At 42.5% G+C, this 20,012-nt stretch overlaps 2 protein-coding genes across 3 annotated transcripts in view; one reads left to right on the top strand and one right to left on the bottom strand.

Moving 5' to 3' along the window:
• ttc7b (tetratricopeptide repeat domain 7B) overlaps positions 1–4,953 on the top strand; it is a 39,560-nt gene extending 34,607 nt beyond the window's left edge. Inside the window, exon 21 of the mRNA XM_061697344.1 lies at positions 1,053–4,953. Within this exon, the coding sequence (XP_061553328.1) occupies positions 1,053–1,200 (148 nt within the window). The 3' untranslated portion in view covers positions 1,201–4,953. The remainder of the gene's footprint in view (positions 1–1,052) is intronic.
• Positions 4,954–6,610: 1,657 nt separating this feature from the next.
• LOC133413241 (calmodulin) lies at positions 6,611–13,769 on the bottom strand. Of its 2 annotated transcripts, none has more exons than XM_061697345.1 (6): positions 13,715–13,769; positions 8,715–8,745; positions 8,466–8,609; positions 8,270–8,376; positions 8,064–8,199; positions 6,611–7,973 (listed from the first exon to the last, which is right to left on the bottom strand). In XM_061697345.1, the coding sequence occupies exons 1-6, from the start codon at positions 13,715–13,717 to the stop codon at positions 7,945–7,947; spliced, it is 450 nt and encodes a 149-aa protein (XP_061553329.1). In that variant the 5' UTR covers positions 13,718–13,769; the 3' UTR covers positions 6,611–7,944. The 2 variants fall into 2 exon arrangements, with proteins under 2 accessions (XP_061553329.1, XP_061553330.1); XM_061697346.1 differs by lacking the exon at positions 13,715–13,769 and adding an exon at positions 13,552–13,665.
• Between the last annotated feature and the right edge of the window lie 6,243 nt (positions 13,770–20,012).

Below are 20,012 nucleotides of genomic sequence, written 5' to 3'. Positions count from 1 at the left end.
AATTTATTATTATTATTTTAATCATAGGACTGCAGCGACTGTCTGAAGTTGTGAGTTGGCAAATGAAACATGAATAAAAAATATCAAGGGCGTCGTCAATTAATCGGCGTTGACTAAAAAAATGAACACTGACCGTAACAAAAAAAGAATTGTAGAAATTGTCGCATATTTATTACAAAATAAAAGCTCAAATATTACATCGCCTTAAGTAGGGCTGTCGCCATCCAGTCTTTTTAGAATCGATTGTATTTCGTCGAGTCATTGAAACAAATATATATATATTGGGTTTTTTTTGGGGGCTACTGCCATGCATTTTATTTTTATTCATGAGGGCTGTACTTCTATCCTTAAACTGAATATGTTGCTGAGTTTATGGACTGTACAGAATTTAAGACAAAATTAGCCTTTGCTAAACGGTTAGCATTGGTGATTAGCGTAAGCGCGCTAAATGCTAACTACCGTTCAGCTCACTCATACATGTTATATGTACATTACACATATAATAATGTCTTAAAAGTCAAGTTGTTTTGGGCAGTGTTTTTCACTAGCCCAACAGTGCGTTTGTCTGCAATAAATGTTGGTTCCGAGTGGCACAAATATGCTTTTATTAATGTTTGCTTTCCTCCAGGCAGACATTTTTGCGTCGACAAATGTGCTTGTGGTCGAGTTAGTAGTTTTTTTTTGTTTGTTTTATTTGTTTTTTTCAACAGCCCTAGCCTTAAGTATTCTGTCCCTTTGCTGCGACGTATTATTAACTCAGGTGATTTCCATTTCTTCTGATCATCCCTGAAAAGGTTCTACACCTTCACTGGAGTCCAGTCAAAATAACCCAAGGATCAAGAATTACAGCATACTTTCCACACCCTATTTTTGTCTTGTTGAAATAAAAAATAATAATTCCTGGGGTCATGCAAGTCAGCGACTGTATACCCTGCCCCTTTTTTTCCTGCATATTTCAGTTGAACTTCAAATTGTCTGACCATTAGGTTTGATTCGACTTCATCCATATGTCATTTTGCATCCTTAACACGACGTTTCTCCTTTGTGCGCAGTACGGCTCATGATGTGTGGAACAGCCTCGGTGAGGTGTTGCAAGCTCAAGGGAACGCCGCTGCCGCTACGGAGTGCTTCCTCACCGCTTTGGAGCTGGAGGCCAGCAGCCCTATCCTCCCCTTCACTATCATTCCTAGAGCATTATGAGACCCACAAACACACACGCACACAAAGTGTAGCGTACTGGAGCACAAAAACAGGCCTGCGACAAATTCACACACCAAATACGGAGCATGCCTGCATGACACTTGCGCACACATTATAGTCAAATGACAAAGTCTCCCTTCCCATAATGCCTTGCTGGAACCCCCCCCTCCCACCTCCGGCGATGCTGTTTTGTCATGTTTGGGTGTGTTTGTGTTCTATTTACGGTGCATTTTGACTCATTTCCTACCTGAAGAAGAAGAGTTTACATTCTGTTTACGTCGTTCGCATACTGTATGTGATTCCAGCACTGACAGCGACGACAACAAACACAAGTGCGTGTCTTGATGACACTTGGTTAGAGCCAAGCGATTTGATTCGCCAAAATCTGCGCATACTATACACACACAGTAACATAACGCTGGCCGCTTTCTGCTAGCCGGAATGCCAAAATACAATACAGAATCTAGCGTTCCAATGCAAGTACTGTACAGTGGTACCTCGATTTAGAAGTGCTCACACGCACCAGATTTTCGGAATACTAGCCATTGCTCGGCCAATTTTTCTTTATTTTTTTCCCTTCTTTTTAGGCAGTTAGCTAGTGGGAGTAAGCAGTATAGAAAATGGATGGATGAATAATTCTTCCGACAAAGGGTCAAGTGCTTACTTTAACCTGTTTATTGCCACTCCTAGTTGATGTTTACTGTAAAACTAAACATAAACCAAAGAATTTCACTTTGTGTATTTAACCAAACCACATTCAGCCACGGTAAAAAAATGCTTAAGACTACCCTTATTTCTTCAATGTCATTTTAATGCCTGGTACCATTAAAGGTCTATTACCTGAAGAATACATAAGCTTAATGGTATTATTAAATATGATTTTCGTTGTCAAGAAAACCATGGAAAATGGCTAGATATCAGCTCTTAAATTAAACTCTTTTGAGCTATTTTTGTTGTCGCCATTATGTTTGTCCAAACAAATGTACCTTTGGTTGTACCAGATGTTAAAAATGAGCAAGAAAATTCAGAAATAAGGGTGGTGTAATCATTTTCTCCATGACTGTAACTTTGCCTCACAGAAGTCCACTAGCTTAATGCTAACGCACAATGCAAAACACCATAGACAGGCAAACTAAACTAGCAGCGATGTCGTGTGAGGTGTAACCCTGTTTGGACACAAATAGTGTAGCAGCACAGATATATATATACTCGTAAACTAAACTAATATTACTCCGCCTTAGTTGTAACTGTCTTCGTTTTGTTTTTTTTCTCCCCGCCAAGGCACGCACACCAGAAGGAGACCCATTGACTTGAAACATGAATGATACAACACTATTTTTCGTATTTATAAAAGCATTACATATTTTGTGGGGGGGTGTCGTTTGGGGGCTGGAATGGTTTGTTGGCATTTCAATGGGGAAAGATAATTTGTGATAGGAGTATTTTGAGTTAAGAGCCTAGTCAAGTAACAAATTAAACTCACAAGTCGAGGTGCCACTGTACATTGACTTTTTTAAGCGTAACTGTGTTTCTATAAGTTGTTGGAAATGTTGCCTGTATGTTGTATTATGCTGGTTCTCATTGAGATTCTTTTACTGTAAGCCAATAAAGTAGCTGCACCTGTTTGCCAAGATTGAAATGAGATTGTCTAAATAGTACCTGAACCTTTTGCCAGCAGCAACTAGCCTGGCCTCACCTTTCCTGTTCGCCACGAAGCTACAGGCCTTAGTTTTAATGTCACATTTTGGACACATAATCAGTATTTATTGTACATTGTCAAGTCACAAAAGGGTGCAAATAAGCATATTTGCCGAAATAATTGTTAACTCGGCACCTGCAAACAAATGAAAAACTATTTGGGAGGAAGTTGTTGTCAAATCTCCTTTTTTTGTGATCTGTGAACTGTAAATGCACCTGTACATGTATAACCCCAATTCCAATGATGTTTGGACGTTGTGTTAAACATAAATAAAAACAGAATACAATGATTTGCCAATCACGTTCAACCTATATTTAATTGGATACACTACAAAGACAAGATATTTAATGTTCATACTGATAAACCTTATTGTTTTCAGCAAATCATCATTAACTGAGAATTTTATGGCTGCAACCTGTTCCAAAAAAAAGCTGGGACAGGTGGCAAAAAAGACTGAGAAAGTTTAGGAATGCTCGTCAAACACCTGTTTGGAACATCCCACAGGTGAGGAGGCTAATTGGGAACAGGTGGGTGCCATGATTGGGTATTAAAGGAGCTTCCCTGAATTGCTCAGTCATTCACAAGCAAAGATGGGGCGAGGTTCACCTCTTTGTGAACAAATACGTGAGAAAATAGTCGGAAAAGTTTAAGGACAATGTTCCTCAACGTGCAATTCCAAGGAATTTAGGGATTTCATCATCTACAGTCCATAATATCATCAAAAGGTTCGGAGAATCTGGAGAAACCACTGCATGAAAGCGGCGAGGCCAGAAACCAACATTGAATGCCCGTAACCTTCAATCCCTCAGGCAGCACTGCATCAAAAACTGACATCAATGTGTAAAGGATATGACCACATGGGCTCAGGACCACTTCAGAAAACCAATGCCAGTACATACAGTTCGGCGCTACATCCGTAAGTGCAACTTGAAACTCTACTATGCAAAGCAAAGGCCATTTATCAACAACACACAGAAACGCCGCCGGCTTCTCTGGGCCCGAGCTCATCTAAGATAGACTGATGCAAAGTGGGAAAGTGTTCTGTGGTCCAACAAGTCCACATTTCGAATTGTTTTTGGAAATTGTGGCTGCCGTGTCCTCCGGGCCAAAGAGGAAGAGAACCATCCAGACTGTTATGGACGCAAAGTTCAAAAGCCAGCATCTGTGATGGAATGGGGCTGTGTTCGTGCCAATGGCATGGGTAACTTACACATCTGTGAGGGCACCATTAATGCTGAAAGGTACAAACAGGTTTTGGAGAAACATATGCTGCCATCCAAGCGACAACTTTTTCATGGACACCCCTGCTTATTTCGGCAATACAATGCCAAACCACATTCTGCACGTGTTACAACAGCGCGGCCTCGTAGTAAAAGAGTGCGGGTACTAGACTGGCCTGCCTGCAGTCCAGACCTGTCTCCCATTGAAAATGTGTGGCGCATTATGAAGCGTAAAATACGACAACGGAGACCCCGGACTGTTGAACAGCTGAAGGTGTACATCAAGCAAGAATGGGAAAGAATTCCACCTACAAAGCTTCAACAATTAGTGTCCTCAGTTCCCAAACAGTTTATTGAATGTTGTTAAAAGAAAAGGTGATGTAACACAGTGGTAAACATGACCCTGTCCCAGCTTTTTTGGAACGTGTTGCAGCCATAAAATTCAAAGTTAATAAACTTTATTGTTTTTAGCAAATAATCACCAGTTTGAACATTAAATATCTTGTCTTTGTAGTGTATTCAATTCAATATAGGTTGAACATGATTTGCAAATCATTGTATTCTGTTTTTATTTGTTTAACACAACATCCCAACTTGATTGGAATTAGGTTTGTACATGTATCTGCTTTAAATGTAGTTCAGATTTTTGTTTTACAGCAAATTCAAAGTGTAATGGTTGTATATTTTATCGTGCCATGTGTATTATTGTTAGAAATGAAATGATTCTATTTTCTGCAGAGAGCATGATGTTACTGAGATGCTGCCAGGAACAGTGGCTCATTGTTCCTTTCATGCTGTAAATTGATGACTGAGCTGAGAATGACAATAAAAGTCGATTATATGGCTCTCGATTCTTTTTGACACTGAATTAATTTTGAAGTGTTGCATCCGTCTTTGACCTGAGGTTCACACACAGGTGTGAATCTCAAGTGTGTTTCTGGCAGCAACTGAGTGTATGTATGCGTGTGTGCTCCTTTGTGTGTCTTTTATCGGAGGATTTTACTCTACTGACAGCGTTTGTCCTGCGGTGTCAATCTCACACACACACACATGCACCCCCACTCAACTCTCGGGTATCACTTAGTGTTATTTCCTCCTTACGGTCATGACCTCGCTGTCAACTATGAGTCAAAATATCGAAGGATTTTATATTGTTTAGATAATACTGTAAAAAAAAAAACAACAACAACGTGAACAAATGGAAAATATATCCTTTTATTTTAACTTAAGAAAATGATATATAGCACTTATATTGATTCTTACATTAGTGATATGATTTATATTGTGTTTTTCAAGCGTGTGTGTGGTACTTGTGTTCATTACTTTCCCATAAAGTGCAACAAGTCTATTTTTTCAGTTACAGGTCATCAGTACACTGATTGGAAATAAATTGAGAGTAAGGCTTTTACTGGACACCTTCTATTGCAATACATTTAAGAATGTATGACAAATTTAATTGTCCTTCAAAAAAATAGGTAAGCTTTAGAAGTACAGTACATGCATTAAATAAAGTGAATAATACAAAGTCATGGGAAGATTAGTTTTAAACTAGGTCACATTTATGAATTGACCCAATGCTGAATGGTCCAAGGTGGTGCACCATCTTCTCTTGCAGGTGTAAATATTCATGTGAACGAAAGCCGAGAGCCTTCCGTGTTCCAAGTAGCGTGCTCACGTTGTGGAAGCCAAGCACTGTGTCACATTGCGGTAGCTATACGTGACAGCAAAATACTGAAGATGAATGTCTTAGACACATAATTATCTTGTTTGCTGGGTGCGTGTGATATATGATGTACGGCTGATTCAAACACATCCCACATTGTCCCGCCTCCTTCCAAAAGCCTCTCTGACTTCTATTTCTTATCAGCTGGTAAGAGGCAGCAGTCCGGTAGAAAGTTACTAGAGGTTGCTGCTTTTACAATTAAAATGTAAGGGGGCCTTTATTTTTTTAAGCATTGTTGGTAATATTGCTTTAAGTCACTTCAAGTCTGGACTTACTATTCCACAACTCAACTCCCATCTCCTCTCCTCTTGCACTGGCCTCAAACTCTCACAGATTTTGCGCTCCGTCTCTCCTTTCACCCAACCCCGTGCCTTTTTGTGTTGCCTAGCAACACTTCATCTACACACAAGGCTATCTAGGGAAATCCTTTTGACACATCTTGTGACCGTTGCCTCAGACATCAACACTTGACCTCTGGGGCTTCCGTGTCCAGTGACTGGCCTGTGCAATGACACTGTCAGAGAAAAAGAGGAGAAAAAAAAGTGTACTGTTGGGGTCGATTTATGTCCTCCAAGGTAAAAACATTTTGAGATGTACCCTACTGGGTTTGCAATTGAACCCCTCGGTACAAATAAGTAGCCTACTGGTTATGGTTAGAAAAGCTACATACACATTTGCGACAGCACCATCCGATCAGTTTGTTTTGTGGCACTTGCTAGCGTGTTGCTGTAAAAGTCATCACATTACAAGAACACAAAGGCACATGGGTAAGCGTTCAGTCCATGGTCTTTTTATTGGAAAAACAATGTCATGATTAGCATGTACAACTCGGAATACAGATCAACTGAACTAAACAGAAGAGTTGGACTGAGCCGGGCCTCACCGTTACACACACGCACACACGCACACACGCATACAAACCTTAAGATAGAAATGCCGCACAGCAACGACCCGGTTTCCCATGAATGTGAAATGAACACCTCCATACAATGATATATACAAAAACAGAGCCAATAGAAAGTGACCATTTAAGATTCATTCCCCGCAGCACAACGACTGACGTCGCCCCCACAAATCGCACACCTGGAAAAGCCCTCATGACGTGAGGACACGGCAACTCTCCCCAAAAGGTAAACGGGTATCCCGACGTGCCAGAAACAATCGAATGTCAATTATTTACTCCATTAAAAGATCTTTCTCCAGTATGACTCGTGGGCACTGGCATCCCATTGTCAACAGTACAGTTGACCGCCACACAGTCGCGTTCCGGCAATTGCGAAATCACCCGTCCACCGACTCTTTTTCCTTTATCAGCAGACAACCACGCCTACTCGTGATTTTCTGTTGTGGTTAAAAAAAAATTAAAAGTGATGTTTGTTATTATTTTTATAGAAAAAAAACAAAAATAGTTGGGCGGGCACGTTGGGCCAACTGGTTAGCACATCTGCCTCACAGTTCGGAGGACCGCGGTTCAAATCCCGGCCCCGCCTGTGTGGAGTTTGCATGTTCTCCCCGTGCCTGCCTGGGGAGAACATGTCTCAAAAACATGCGTGGTAGGTTATTTGAAGACTCTAAATTGCCTGTAGGTGTGAATGTGAGTGCGGATGGTTGTTTATTTATACTATGTGCCCTGCGATTGGCTGGCGACCAGCTCAAGGTGTACCCCGCCTCCCTGGCCCGAAGATAGCTGGGGTAGGCTCCGGCACGCCCGCGACCCTGGTGAGGAGAAGCGGTTCGGAAGACGGATGGAAAAATAGTTTCCAGTCTGTACGTACTTTGGAAGAACTTAGGAATGTTGCAGAAGTGATCATTTTAAAATGTAAACACTGGAAGAGAGTTACAGAAATAAAGTATTGCATATGTATCCGTTTGCTAATTATTGTGAGAAAGGTGTCGGCGTCAGGAGTACAAGCCGATACATGCATTGGTTTCATTTTAAGAGTCGGTTAAATGTGGACAGAACGGACGCTTGCCGACATTAATTTTCAAATTTGTCAATAGAAAATTGTGTGAGTAAATGTAGATTTTTTTTTTTTTTTTTTTTTTTTGCAAGAATAGGTAAGTAAAACATTTGACTGTTTCTTTTTCTCTGCGCACCCGCTTCATTTGGACATCATCATCGAAACAAACTCTGTGGAAGCACACAAACACACAAACAATGTCAGACGTGAGATGTGCGCAGAACAGAGAATCGGAGGATCGAAGGCAAAACGTCGAGCACCTTCGTAGTTGACCTGTCCGTCTCCGTCGATGTCCGCTTCTCTGATCATCTCATCCACTTCCTCATCTGTCAGCTTCTCGCCCAGATTAGTCATCACGTGACGCAGCTCTGCGGCACTGATGAAGCCGTTTCCGTCCTGTCAACGCGCGCGCATGAGAATGTGCCGTGGACGTCGGAAGACAATGGAGGAGAGAAAGCCGACTCGCCTTGTCAAAGACTCTGAAAGCCTCCCTGATCTCCTCCTCACTGTCGGTGTCCTTCATCTTCCTGGCCATCATTGTCAAGAACTCGGGGAAGTCAATTGTTCCGTTGCCTAGGCGGTAATACCAAGATCACATATGACATGAAATTCTGATGATATTGGGGGGGAAGAGACAAGGGGAGAAATAGGAGGCGGCGTACCGTCGGCATCCACCTCGTTGATCATGTCCTGGAGTTCTGCCTCTGTCGGGTTCTGACCCAGTGACCTCATGACAGTGCCCAGCTCCTTTGTGGTGATGGTGCCATCGCCGTCCTTGTCGAACAGGGAGAAGGCCTCCTTGAACTCTGCAACGCATGACAAGGCACCAAACATTATTTATGGAAAAAAAAAAAAAGATAACCATCTGCGTATACAGTAAATACAAGTGAATGAAGGGAGTGCTTTCTTACCGGCAATCTGCTCCTCTGTTAGTTGGTCAGCCTACAGCCAAAAACAAAGCCAGCATTACAAATAGGAATCGATATTACCCTTCGATAAAAGTATTAGCCGGAAGAGAAACTACTTTCCCCCCCCCTTCCCTACATTTCTGGAATCACATTAAACATGTCCACCAAAAACCCGTTTGGATGACCCCCTAAGACGGATGCCTGGAGACCCCCCCTTTGCACCCCACTCTCACTACCTAGAGGCCTGGCGTGCTTACTACAGCGTTTTGTTTTTTTTAAACTAAACAAAGAAATTGAGCTTGGTTGTTGTCATACAAACAATTCCTTTTGATCTACTCAGAGTTACAGAAACAGCCAATCACCTCAGTAGTACGTAAGAAGACAGGAAGCACAACCTTTAATCCTTCAAAGTGGATATCTGTGAGGTCCGTCACCAACTTCAGTGCTTTGGGTTCATTTTGTTTCCCGAGGCCGCTTTGTCGCGTGTCCAAACGTAAGCCCCCTCCTCCTTTCCGCTGCTTCTGATCCACACCTCCTCCTCCCGCACCTTCACGTTTTGCGCTCAGGCCATCCAGCGCTCCCCGCACTACCACCAAGCTCTCGGCCAGGCACTGCGCCCGCTTGTTAGACTGGACGAGTTGCTTTTTAACCTCGGCAAGCTCCGCTTTGGCGGTCCGCAGATCGCTCTTGGTGTCCTGCATCTCTCGGACAAGACTGTCCACGCGGCCGGACGAGCACTCCATGAGCATCTGGAGGAAAGCTCTGCAGTTCCTCTCCTGCTGTTGCAGGAGCTCAGTGTAGAAGTGCTGCTGCTCATCCAAGAGGTCATAGACAGAAGACAGGCTCACTAACTCATTCCCTATTGGGTACAGAATGACCTTTTTCGGCAGCATTATTATAGGTGGGGGAAAAAGGGCCGGAATGATACTAAGACAGCGGACTTGGGGTATTAAGGGTGGTCCATTTAATGGCAGGGGATGACAACACTGAGTGCACGCATACGCGAGTTCTCATACGCAGACGAGGTGTGTGCTAACTTAACAGCTACATCTCCTGGAGAGGATCGGTTGGCAGGTAATCGGAGCTCCTACACACAACTAATGGGCCCTCTGGAAGGAAACTCAACACAGGCGGACACACACAACCCTCCTTTCCATATGGGGCTGTCAAACCGCATCACAGCCGCAGCCGCGCCGTGCACAGGGCCGAAGGCGTAAATAGTAGCTGCTACCCATTTCGTGGGTCACTGAGCATCACTGGTGTCAAGCTCCAAGATTTGCCTCCCACGTTCAACCAACATTTTCTGGGAAAATAGGACTCAGAGGTCCAACAAAACTCGGTTCAAACCATCACGCGTGAGGTCAGCAAATCTTGTGCGACTTCAACTCGGTGAACATTTGATCGGCTCCGCAAAAGACATTGACTCCGCGTCGCCGCGTGCACAGTACATTTTAATCCAAAAGCTAGTTTATTTTTAGCCTTGTCGAGAGTCTTTTGACGTAGTACTGTAAATATCTGACGGCCAATTAAGTTTAAAAAAAAAAAATAATAATAATAATAATAATAATAATAATAATAATAAAACCAAAAAAATAAACATGTCGGCGGTGTGGGACAGACAACACGTAATGCCCGGATCAGACTACAAGACAAATTTGCTCGATGTCCGACTACTGCAATAAAATCTTGTATTCCGATACCACCGCATCCCGTTTTGTTTTTTTTACGATCATTGGGCTTTATCTTGTCAACTCAAATGCGACCGGATACACTCGTTACCGTGGCGACTGTATTATAAAGGACAAAATATGGGAAAACGAGTGTTGGGGGTCACCGGTGCTCAGGACAGGAGAGGACGTTCGTTTAAGGCTTGCTTGAGGTATGTGATGGATTTTTTTTTATATATTATTGCATAAAAATACAGTGTTGCTGTAACTTCATTAAGATGATAGCACCCTTGCTCACTGGGAACAAGAGCAGTTTGGAAAAGTACGACAATGCAGATTCCACAAGGCAATAAACCCCCACGCCCCCATTCAGAGACCAGATCCTGAAAAGGTCATAAAATGTGAAACCACCGACTAAAGCTTCATAAAAAGGGCAAGAGGGGAAGCAGATGGCAGAAAGGGTCCTGCTCGCTGGGAGAGTGACTGCTTTCTCCTCTTGCGCAAGAGAAAAGTCCTGCCTCAGTTTGTATGTTTGTCTCTCTATCGTCTCTTTGAGGTGCATGCTAAATTGAGAATAATTTGAGCTGGGACGGGCTCCAGCACACCCGCAACCCTTGTGAGGATAAGCTGTACAGAAAATGGATGGATGGATACAGTACACAAGTATATACAATAAATGAACAAGTCATAAAAAAAATGACACACTGCTCCATCTTGTGATCGGAGCTGGAAGAGAGAAAAAAACTTTTTTTCTTGATCGGCCCCATAAATCCTGATCGTGAAAAGCCTAGTTATTATACATTTTTATTATTAATTATTTTTTTCACAGTTTAAACGTTTTAGGCTAGGGAGTATTTATTTCCACACACACACACAAAAAAATTACAGCATACATTCACAATCCCGCAAAATGGTGAATTATGGGCAATATAGATATGATAATAATATACAAGCGTGGCAAGAGGGAAGGACTCACTATTTGTGAGGAGTATAACCAGCGAGCCAGACTACAACAAGCCTGCTTTCGGAAAAACGAACATGGTTCATTCATTGCAGGCGCTTTGGAAAGAAAACGAGCCGGAAAAATATTCTTACACGTGAAATTCTATTCCCAGTTCCTTGTTCCCTTGTTGTGATTGTGCAATGCGTGTGCAAGCTCACTCAGCACAATGTGCAGGAATCCTTGTTATTTTGCTTTCAGACGTTCCTGTCCTCAAACATGGAATGCGCCGACAGTTTGCCCCCACTAGCTTAGCATTGCCGTAGGCACGCGGCTGAAAGGGGCGTGTCGCATCTACGATGTCTATGCACTCGACGCGCTTACTTGCGTTTTTTTTTTTTGCAGCGTTCTGCTTTGTACACCACGTCGTCGCTAACTTTAGAAGATTTTAAAAGCAAATTTTCAAAATGTAAGGAGTAGAAAGTACAGAGACTCGTGTGTAAAAAGTAAGGAGTAAAAGTAAAAAGTCACCAGAAAAATAAACTCACAAGTACAGATAGCTGAAAAATGTACTTTGTACTTCGTTAATTCCCGTTCCTTCGTTCAAAGTGTGCAAACCTTTACTAAAATAGGGACTTTTCTCGAGGCTGGAACCAATTATTCAGGTTTACATTATTTCTTATGGGAAAATTATGTTCCCTTTACAAACCCCGTTGAAGAACTCATTTACTGCGTAAGTCAAGGTTCAATTGTATTACACAGCACCTAACTTCTCTCTATACACAGACTACATACTATATGAAAATTGGAAATGTTAAACATTTGACTAAAACACTGCCTACACATTTAAAAGTTTATGCTTATGCGCAAGAACTTGTTTTTAGGCGGCACGGTGGACGACTGGCTAGAGCGTCTGCCTCACAGTTCTGCGGAGCCGGGTTCAATCCCCGGCCCCGCCTGTGTGGAGTTTGCACGTTCTCCCCGTGCCTGCGTGGGTTTTCTCCGGGCACTCCGGTTTCCTCCCGCATCCCCAAAACATGCACGCGAGGTTAATTGAGGACTCTAAATTGCCCGAAGGTGTGAATGTGAGTGCGAATGGTTGGTTGTTTGTATGTGCCCTGCGATTGGCTGGCAGCCAGTTCAGGGTGTACCCCGCCTCCTGCCCGATGACAGCTGGGATGGGCTCCAGCACGCCCGCGACCTCAGTGAGGAGAAAATGGATGGATGGAACTTGTTTTTAGTTTCAAATAGGATGCAATTCCATGTGTTTAGCATAGCAGCAGACAAAAAGCAACCACTGAGTCTATGAGCCTGAAATGAAGACAAAGTTGACATTATTATCTTTGGGAAAAACTTTTTTTCTTTTTTTTATAAATGAGAACAATGCTTTTTCTTCAGACCTTCCACTGTATGTCCTTTGAGTATTCAAGTAAAATTCCACAATGGTAAAATTGTAAAATAATATATTTAGAGCTCCTCAAGAGTAGGTTTTCACCACCATGTATATTTTTTAAAATGATTGGTGAAACCAAATATAAACTATGTGGTGGTGTTGTCGTTTGTTTTTTTTTTTGTAAGATTTGCTGGAAACACAATTCAGAGAAAATATTGCTATGTATATTGCATTTGCGCATCTGCTTATTTCTTAGATTGCAACAAATACTTTATTCAACCAAGACATGAATCGTTTGGGGGACAGATCAGATCTGTCCAGTTGAAGTAGTTTTGACATACTTGTCCAACTAGTTCTGGAGAGGCATTGCCAGACCCAGTATGCTGCTACAGTTCGTTGCCGTTTTAACTCAACCGGTTTTTGGCAGTCACCTTATGGATGGGGCGTGGAACATCTCGTCGGTTAAAAGGAATTCAAAATCGCAGCAGCGGCGGCGGCGGCGGCGGCACACATTTGCGGCCCAAAAATATCCACGCCGATCCAACTCCGAGTGAATGCCACCCATTGCAGCGCATTAGGTGGGTTTTGCATGTTCCCGTTTAGACTTTGCACACGGTTTCCAAGCAAACTTTAGGCGCTGCGGCGTGCACTGCAACCACTGTAGTTGACCAAAGAATCAACATAGCAAACGACTCAATCGAGTCACTATGAAAATGACTCTGGCCTCTGCAATCACGTATATAAATTGTTCACATTGAAATGAAAACAAACCCGATGACCTCGTTATTAGGGAAGGAAATGAAAACCTATCTGTCCTCATTCACAACGTAATGGACTCACCTGGAGACAGGTGTGAACAAGTTAGTGCGACAATGGATTTGAGTTTCAGCCGCATTGAGAGGAGCTCATTTGAATAAGCGAGCCGAAGCAAACAGGCTGCCCGGCGTTGGTGAAGTCGAACCCGCGTCAACAGTTGCAAAGTGAAGGAAGGAGAGCTACTCACCATGTTCGCGCTTGTCTGCTGGGAGCAAGTGGGCGACGTTCGCTCACTGCGCGTCGCTCGCGGCGTCAAAGCAGGCGCAGATGGGGGGCGGGGGGGCGGGGCCCAGTCGAAGCACTCCTCCGCTCTTCAACGTATTCCTCCGCGCGGAACTGTCGCCCGCTTCACGCTACACACTGAAGAGCATTAAAACAAACCAAAAAAAAAAAACCTTCCCAATTTACATCTTTGAAATGCCTTCGTTCACCAACCAAACTCAAATCATCGAATGTTAACGAGGTTTATTTCTATTTTCTCATCTGGGAACTTTTTGTGAACTCTTGAACAGGGACGTGCACAGACATTTTGGGGGCCAGGGACTCAAGTGAGAGAGGGGGGGGGGGGGGGGCACATCTTGCAATTTATTCCTGAATAAATAATAGGAAATCTCTGACTTACTTACCTATTTATTACAGTACCCTTAGACTTACATAATTATTCAAAAATGATATGGCCACACAAAGAGCTTTTTTGTCTATAGTATTCAGTGGGTTTATCACATGATAATTTAGGGTTTTCAGTTAACCTACCGTGCATGTTTTTGGGATGTGGGAGGAAACCGGAGTGCCCGGAGAAAACCCACGCAGGCACGGGGAGAACATGCAAACTCCACACAGGCGGGGCCGGGATTTGAACCCCGGTCCTCAGAACTGTGAGGCAGATGTGCTATGGTAAGAATGTTCAAATATAAAATCACAATTTGGTTATTTTTGCACAAGACAATAAATGATTTAATTATTGTCGTTATTGAAATAAATGCTACTTTAAATTACACCTAATCTTTACACAAAATGAAAATGACTGCTCTTTCCACAAATAAGCAAACCAGTTGAACTCGTCAGTCCACCGTGCTTTCTCAAGAATAGATTTCTTTTTCTCAAACAATTCGGCAGCTCAACGATACAAAAATACATCCAATCATCATCAGCGACCATGCACCGATTTCTCTCAATCTAAAAGTTGAATCAAATTTGGGGCCCCCACCAACATGGCGCTTCAACACGTCCCTATTGCAGGACCCACATGTTGATTCTTTCGTGAGGAAGGAATGGGATGAGTTTCTGAAATTCAGCGACTCCCTAACCATATCCCCATCTCTGTTGTGGGAAACCGGAAAGGTGTTTTGATTGGTCGAATCATATCATATTCTTCGTATAAGAAAAAAAGAAGACAAAAAATTGGAAAATGGAATTGAGGAAAAAATGAAACACCTCACATAAGAATATGCAATTAATTCGATAGATACACTAACTTTGAATACTTTCCGAGCCGCTTCTGGTCACTTGGGTCGCGGGCGTGCTGGAGCCTATCCCAGCTAACATCGGGCAGGAGGTACACCCTGAACTGGTTGCCAGCCAAGAGTACACTAATAAATCGGAAACATTCCTTGCAAACCAACTTCAGCGCAATAAAGTTAATCACAGCCATTCAAGATTCAAACTGTACACAGTCACCGCTAGAAATAAATGACATTTTTTTGGACAATTTGTATAGCATCTTATATGCATCTTCGAACAACCCAGATCTAAAAGAAATTGAAACTTTTATTAAGGATCTAAACATCCCTCAATTAAATACACAAATTAAAGACAGCCTTGATGTTCCTTTTAACCATCACAGAATTACATAACGCATTAAAAAATATGCAACCGGGACGGGCGCCTGGCCCGGACGGAATCCCCGTTGAATTCTTGAAACATTTTTGGCCAATACTCGCGCCTCTATTTTTCAGAACAGTCAGTGAGATAAAGGATAAAGGTAGAATTAGTAGCCATATGAACACAGCTTCAATTAAGTTATTACTGAAGCCAGGTAAAGACCCTACTCTCCCGGCGAATTATCGGCCCTTATCACTGATTAATGTAGATATCAAGATTATCTCGAAAGCCCTCGCAGCGAGACTTGAAAAGGTACTTCCGTCGATAACCCACTATTACCAGACAGGCTTCGTTTAAGGTCGAAGTTCCGCAAATAATGTCAGACGTCTGTTGAATTTAATAAGCATGTCACAGCGTAAAAATCTGAACGCAATCATTCTGTCACTTGACGCAGAGAAAGCTTTCGATAAAGTTAACTGGGCTTTCCTGTTTGCAGTACTTCGCAAATTTGGCTTCGGAGATTCCTTTATACATCGGATAGCAACATTATACAATTCGTCGAAAACGACAGTCACCACAAATAGGATCACTTCGCAAAGTTTTACATTACAAAGAGGGGTCGCCACAGCGCGGCATCCTTTTCCATGTGCTCCCAACTTTAAACACTGTTATTTAGCTCACCAATTACAATACCTCATCAAATGGTTGCACCACAGCGTGGAGTGTGATTCTTAGCTAGAATGGGACAAAAGCGACTGCAACAACATCAAACTACCAAAACTCCCAATTATTTCTACTAGTCTTAAACGCCATAAATGTTTCAAGAATCCAATAATCGCATCCACCTCGACGGCTTGGTGGCAAAGTTTAGAATCGACAGGATCTCAATTAGCTCCCAGTATGCTCTCCCCAATCTGTCATAATCCAGATTTCAGAATTAATAATATACCTCTTCATTTTAGTGCATGGGAACAACATGGAAATAACTACCTACAACAACTATTTAACAATAACCTTTTTAGGACACGTGATGAACTGTTCCAAGAATTCCAAATAACAGCCGGAAACTTTCTTCAATACAGTAAATTAAAAGCAGCAATACAAAAAACAAAAAAGAATACCAACACTCCAGAGCACCTTCGAACTGCCGGAGTTTGTCAAGTAAACAATGAAGTTTCTCCTGCAAAGTAAAATCAATCTATCAAAAGTTTATAAATAAATTTCATGTACTAAATCAATGCACTTACCAATCACCAAATGGGAAGAAGACCTCTCCATGTCTGCTGACCGTAGCTACTGGGTACACATTTGTAGCAATACGTTCAGAATGACAAAAAACACAAATCTACAGTTTATACAATATAAAGTGGTCCATGGAAGACACTTTACTCAGTACACTATGCAAAAAATGGGCTTCTCTCCATCTAATATATGTGTGCAATGCACCAAAAATACCCCAGACACCTATTTTCATGTTTTATGGGAATGTACACCAATTCAATGCTTTTGGTCTTCGGTTATACAAAAACTCTCGTATATTTTCAACTGCAGGATTCCACTTTGCCCAAGATTGTGCCTACACTTGGCGACTTAAGCATAATTGACCTCCCGAATAAATATTCACAATCATTACTTGTCGCGTTAGCTACCGCTAAGAAACCAATTCTATTCAACTGGAAAAACAAACCAGCTATTCACATCAATCAGTGGCTAAATCACATCATAGTATATGTTGCGTTAGAAAAAATATCAGCAGAACGAAAACATCTATTCCACATATACGTGGATAGCTGGTCACCTTTCCTCAACATGCTAAATCGAGACTCTTCATTCCCTTGCCTGCGTAGGGTGCCAGTTGACATTTGACAATAGCAAGACTATTTTCATATAAGTGTGAAAGGAAACAATGGAATTCTATAGTCTTTGTTGTCGAGGTGGTTGTTGTTTTATTATTAGTCTATTTATTTCTTTGTCTTTTTTCTTTTTCTTTTCACACATTTTAGATCAGTTTGCATGGTGAAAAGACACACGATGCTGTGGGAAGCTTCTCCTCTTGTCCCCGTGTTTGCTGTGGGGGCGGAACTTTATTCACTCCTTCCTGATGTCGGGGGTGGGGGGGGGGGGGGGGAATCACTGGGGGCGACCTCCTGGGGAGTAGCGGTGGTGTAATGCTGACCCGGGGTTGGTACTGCGGGTCTGGGTGGGATGGCCCTCTTCGTCGGTGGTTGTCCGGCCTAATGGGCCCGACCTGCAGGAGCCATGCCTCTTAATCACTCACTTAGCACACACTCACAACATTCACTGGCACAGACACATATCAGAGGGTTCCTGGGGGACTGGTGTGGGATCGGGAGGGGGTGGGTGTCGGATCCGGTTTCAGCACGTCTGCGCTCCGCCCACAATTGCGCCCTGGGTCCCTCGGTGTGGGACGTGTCCCGTTCGCCGGGCTGCTCTCGGGTGGACCCCTGGGGTTGATCCCGCCCCTCGATTGATTGGGTGGGGTCCCTCCGCCGCCGCGGTGCGGCCCCAGCAATTACAGGACACTTCGGTCAGTCTTTGTGCATGTAAAACGGTGTCAATTCACTTGCATGTATCCGCAGACACACACCCCTAGGACTCTTTCACTGGGTATGGGGTCACGCACGTACTGCGACAAATAACTCATGAATACGCAAATCGCTTGTGTATCCCCTCACTTATACGCTCACCCTGTAGACTTTTATCATTTACAAAGTTAATGGCACCACACTTCAGTTGTACAGCCGGGTTCACGACCCTTGTCCTGCACGCTTCTTCTCCTGTCCTTGTCCTGTTCGATCTTGTCCTGTCCTTCCCTCACATGGTGCAGCACTACAGCCCCAGGCAACACTCATATTTAATTTTTCATTGTTCTAGATAATGTAATGATTTACTTCTCTCATCCCGTTTACAGTGATTGCTTCGTTTTTTGTCTTTGTTTCTCTCTCCCGTCTAGAAACTATGGTCTGTTCGACTGATCAGGTCTGATTCTCAATAAACCTCAATTATAATACCAGAGCGGAAGCTTCAAAACTCCACTGTGACGCAGTAAAACTGTTCCGGCATAAAAGGGATACAGATTTTGCATTCTGCTTGAATTAACAGCCGAACAGGACAAATAAATAAATAAACCATCCCCAAAACAGCAATTGGGCCAAGTCACAGTGGAAGAATCGATTATTCTATAGACATTTCATCAATTAATTGCCCCGGATTTGCAAATCATGTTCAACCTACATTTTATTGAATACACTCCAAAGGCAAAATATTTCATGTTCAAACTTAGCAAATAATGATTCATTTAGAATTTGATGGCTGCAACAGTTTCCAAAACAGCTGGGACAAGGTCATGTTTAACACTGTGTTACATCACCTTTTCTTTTAACAACAGCCGGAATCCTAAAGCTATTAGAACTGGCTTTTGTAACCCTTTCCTGACTGATATTAAGTGATTGACATCTACAGTATCTCAAATGTTGAATGTCTTTGCATCGTGGCATTTTGTGGCAGCTTTTTGAGATCCTTCGGCAGACAGCATTTTGTCAATTTCTTTTTAAGCCATTTCTTGATCGAACGAATCTGGACGTAATCAAGCTCGGGTGTGGTCAGTGAAAACGAGCTCAGCTTTTTCCAAAAATGGGATTCGTCACAGTTAAGTCATGATTTAACAAGGGGGGCAATTGCTTTATAAAACAGGCCCAGGTAGCTTTGAATAGTCCCCCCCGCCTAATATATAAAATCACCATTTAAAACAGCTTATCATGTTTACTACGGTTAGTTATTGGCTTAGGTATAGTTAGTGTACTAAATATTGACTATAAAATATATACATCACTTCCAAAAGGCTACACTAATTCTATCCAAAATAACCCACGAGGGTCAAATAGGGTTTATACATGGACGACAGACACACGGTAACATCAGGAGAGCTCTACACGTAACTGAGAGAGCGCAAAGAGAAAGAAAAAGTAAAGTTCTGCTAAGTATAGGTGCCGAAAAGGGATTGGACCGGATGAATCGAGAGGGGAGTCGTTTAAATTTGAACGCAAGCATGTAGGGACAGCGATCTCAGGGTTGGAGCCACAGCTGAACAAAAAGTAGGGAAAATGGACAATATGTGGACAAAAACAATTGACTGCTGAAAACCAGGATATGTTTGTAATTTGTATTTTGTTGTTTTTTGACATTGTTTTTGGTAAGGCATGTTCTGCAAAAAAAAAAAAAAAAAACAGGTGACAAAAAAAATAAAATAAAAAATCTAAAGTAACACACGCATCAAGTGAGATGCAAGTTAGCTAATGTGGGATTCATCTTTTGTCACTGCCTTTGTGCCAAATATCATTAAAAAATAAACAATATGATATCTACTATCGTAATATTACACTGTAAAACAAGTTAATATAAATATTCCATTAAGAGCAAACATGGTCAGTCCACATGTGCGACGTAATGGCTGCACGAGCTTTCAATGAACTTTCTTCGGTTTCTTTGGGATGCCATAAAAGAATCATTCGCTTCCAATATGTGTGCACAGCCCATAAAGCAGCACGACAGCACCACGTATTAATTAACGAAAATAAGCTTGAACAACTCCCGGTCGTCGACTTCGACACCACGGGACCATTGTGTCTAGTCCAGACAAACAA

The sequence above is a fragment of the Phycodurus eques genome, chromosome 14, assembly GCF_024500275.1.
Source record: "Phycodurus eques isolate BA_2022a chromosome 14, UOR_Pequ_1.1, whole genome shotgun sequence".
Taxonomy (NCBI): Eukaryota; Metazoa; Chordata; class Actinopteri; order Syngnathiformes; family Syngnathidae; genus Phycodurus; species Phycodurus eques.
The sequence above is the reverse complement of the archived record's forward strand: the minus strand, read 5'-3'. Positions and strand labels throughout refer to the sequence as shown.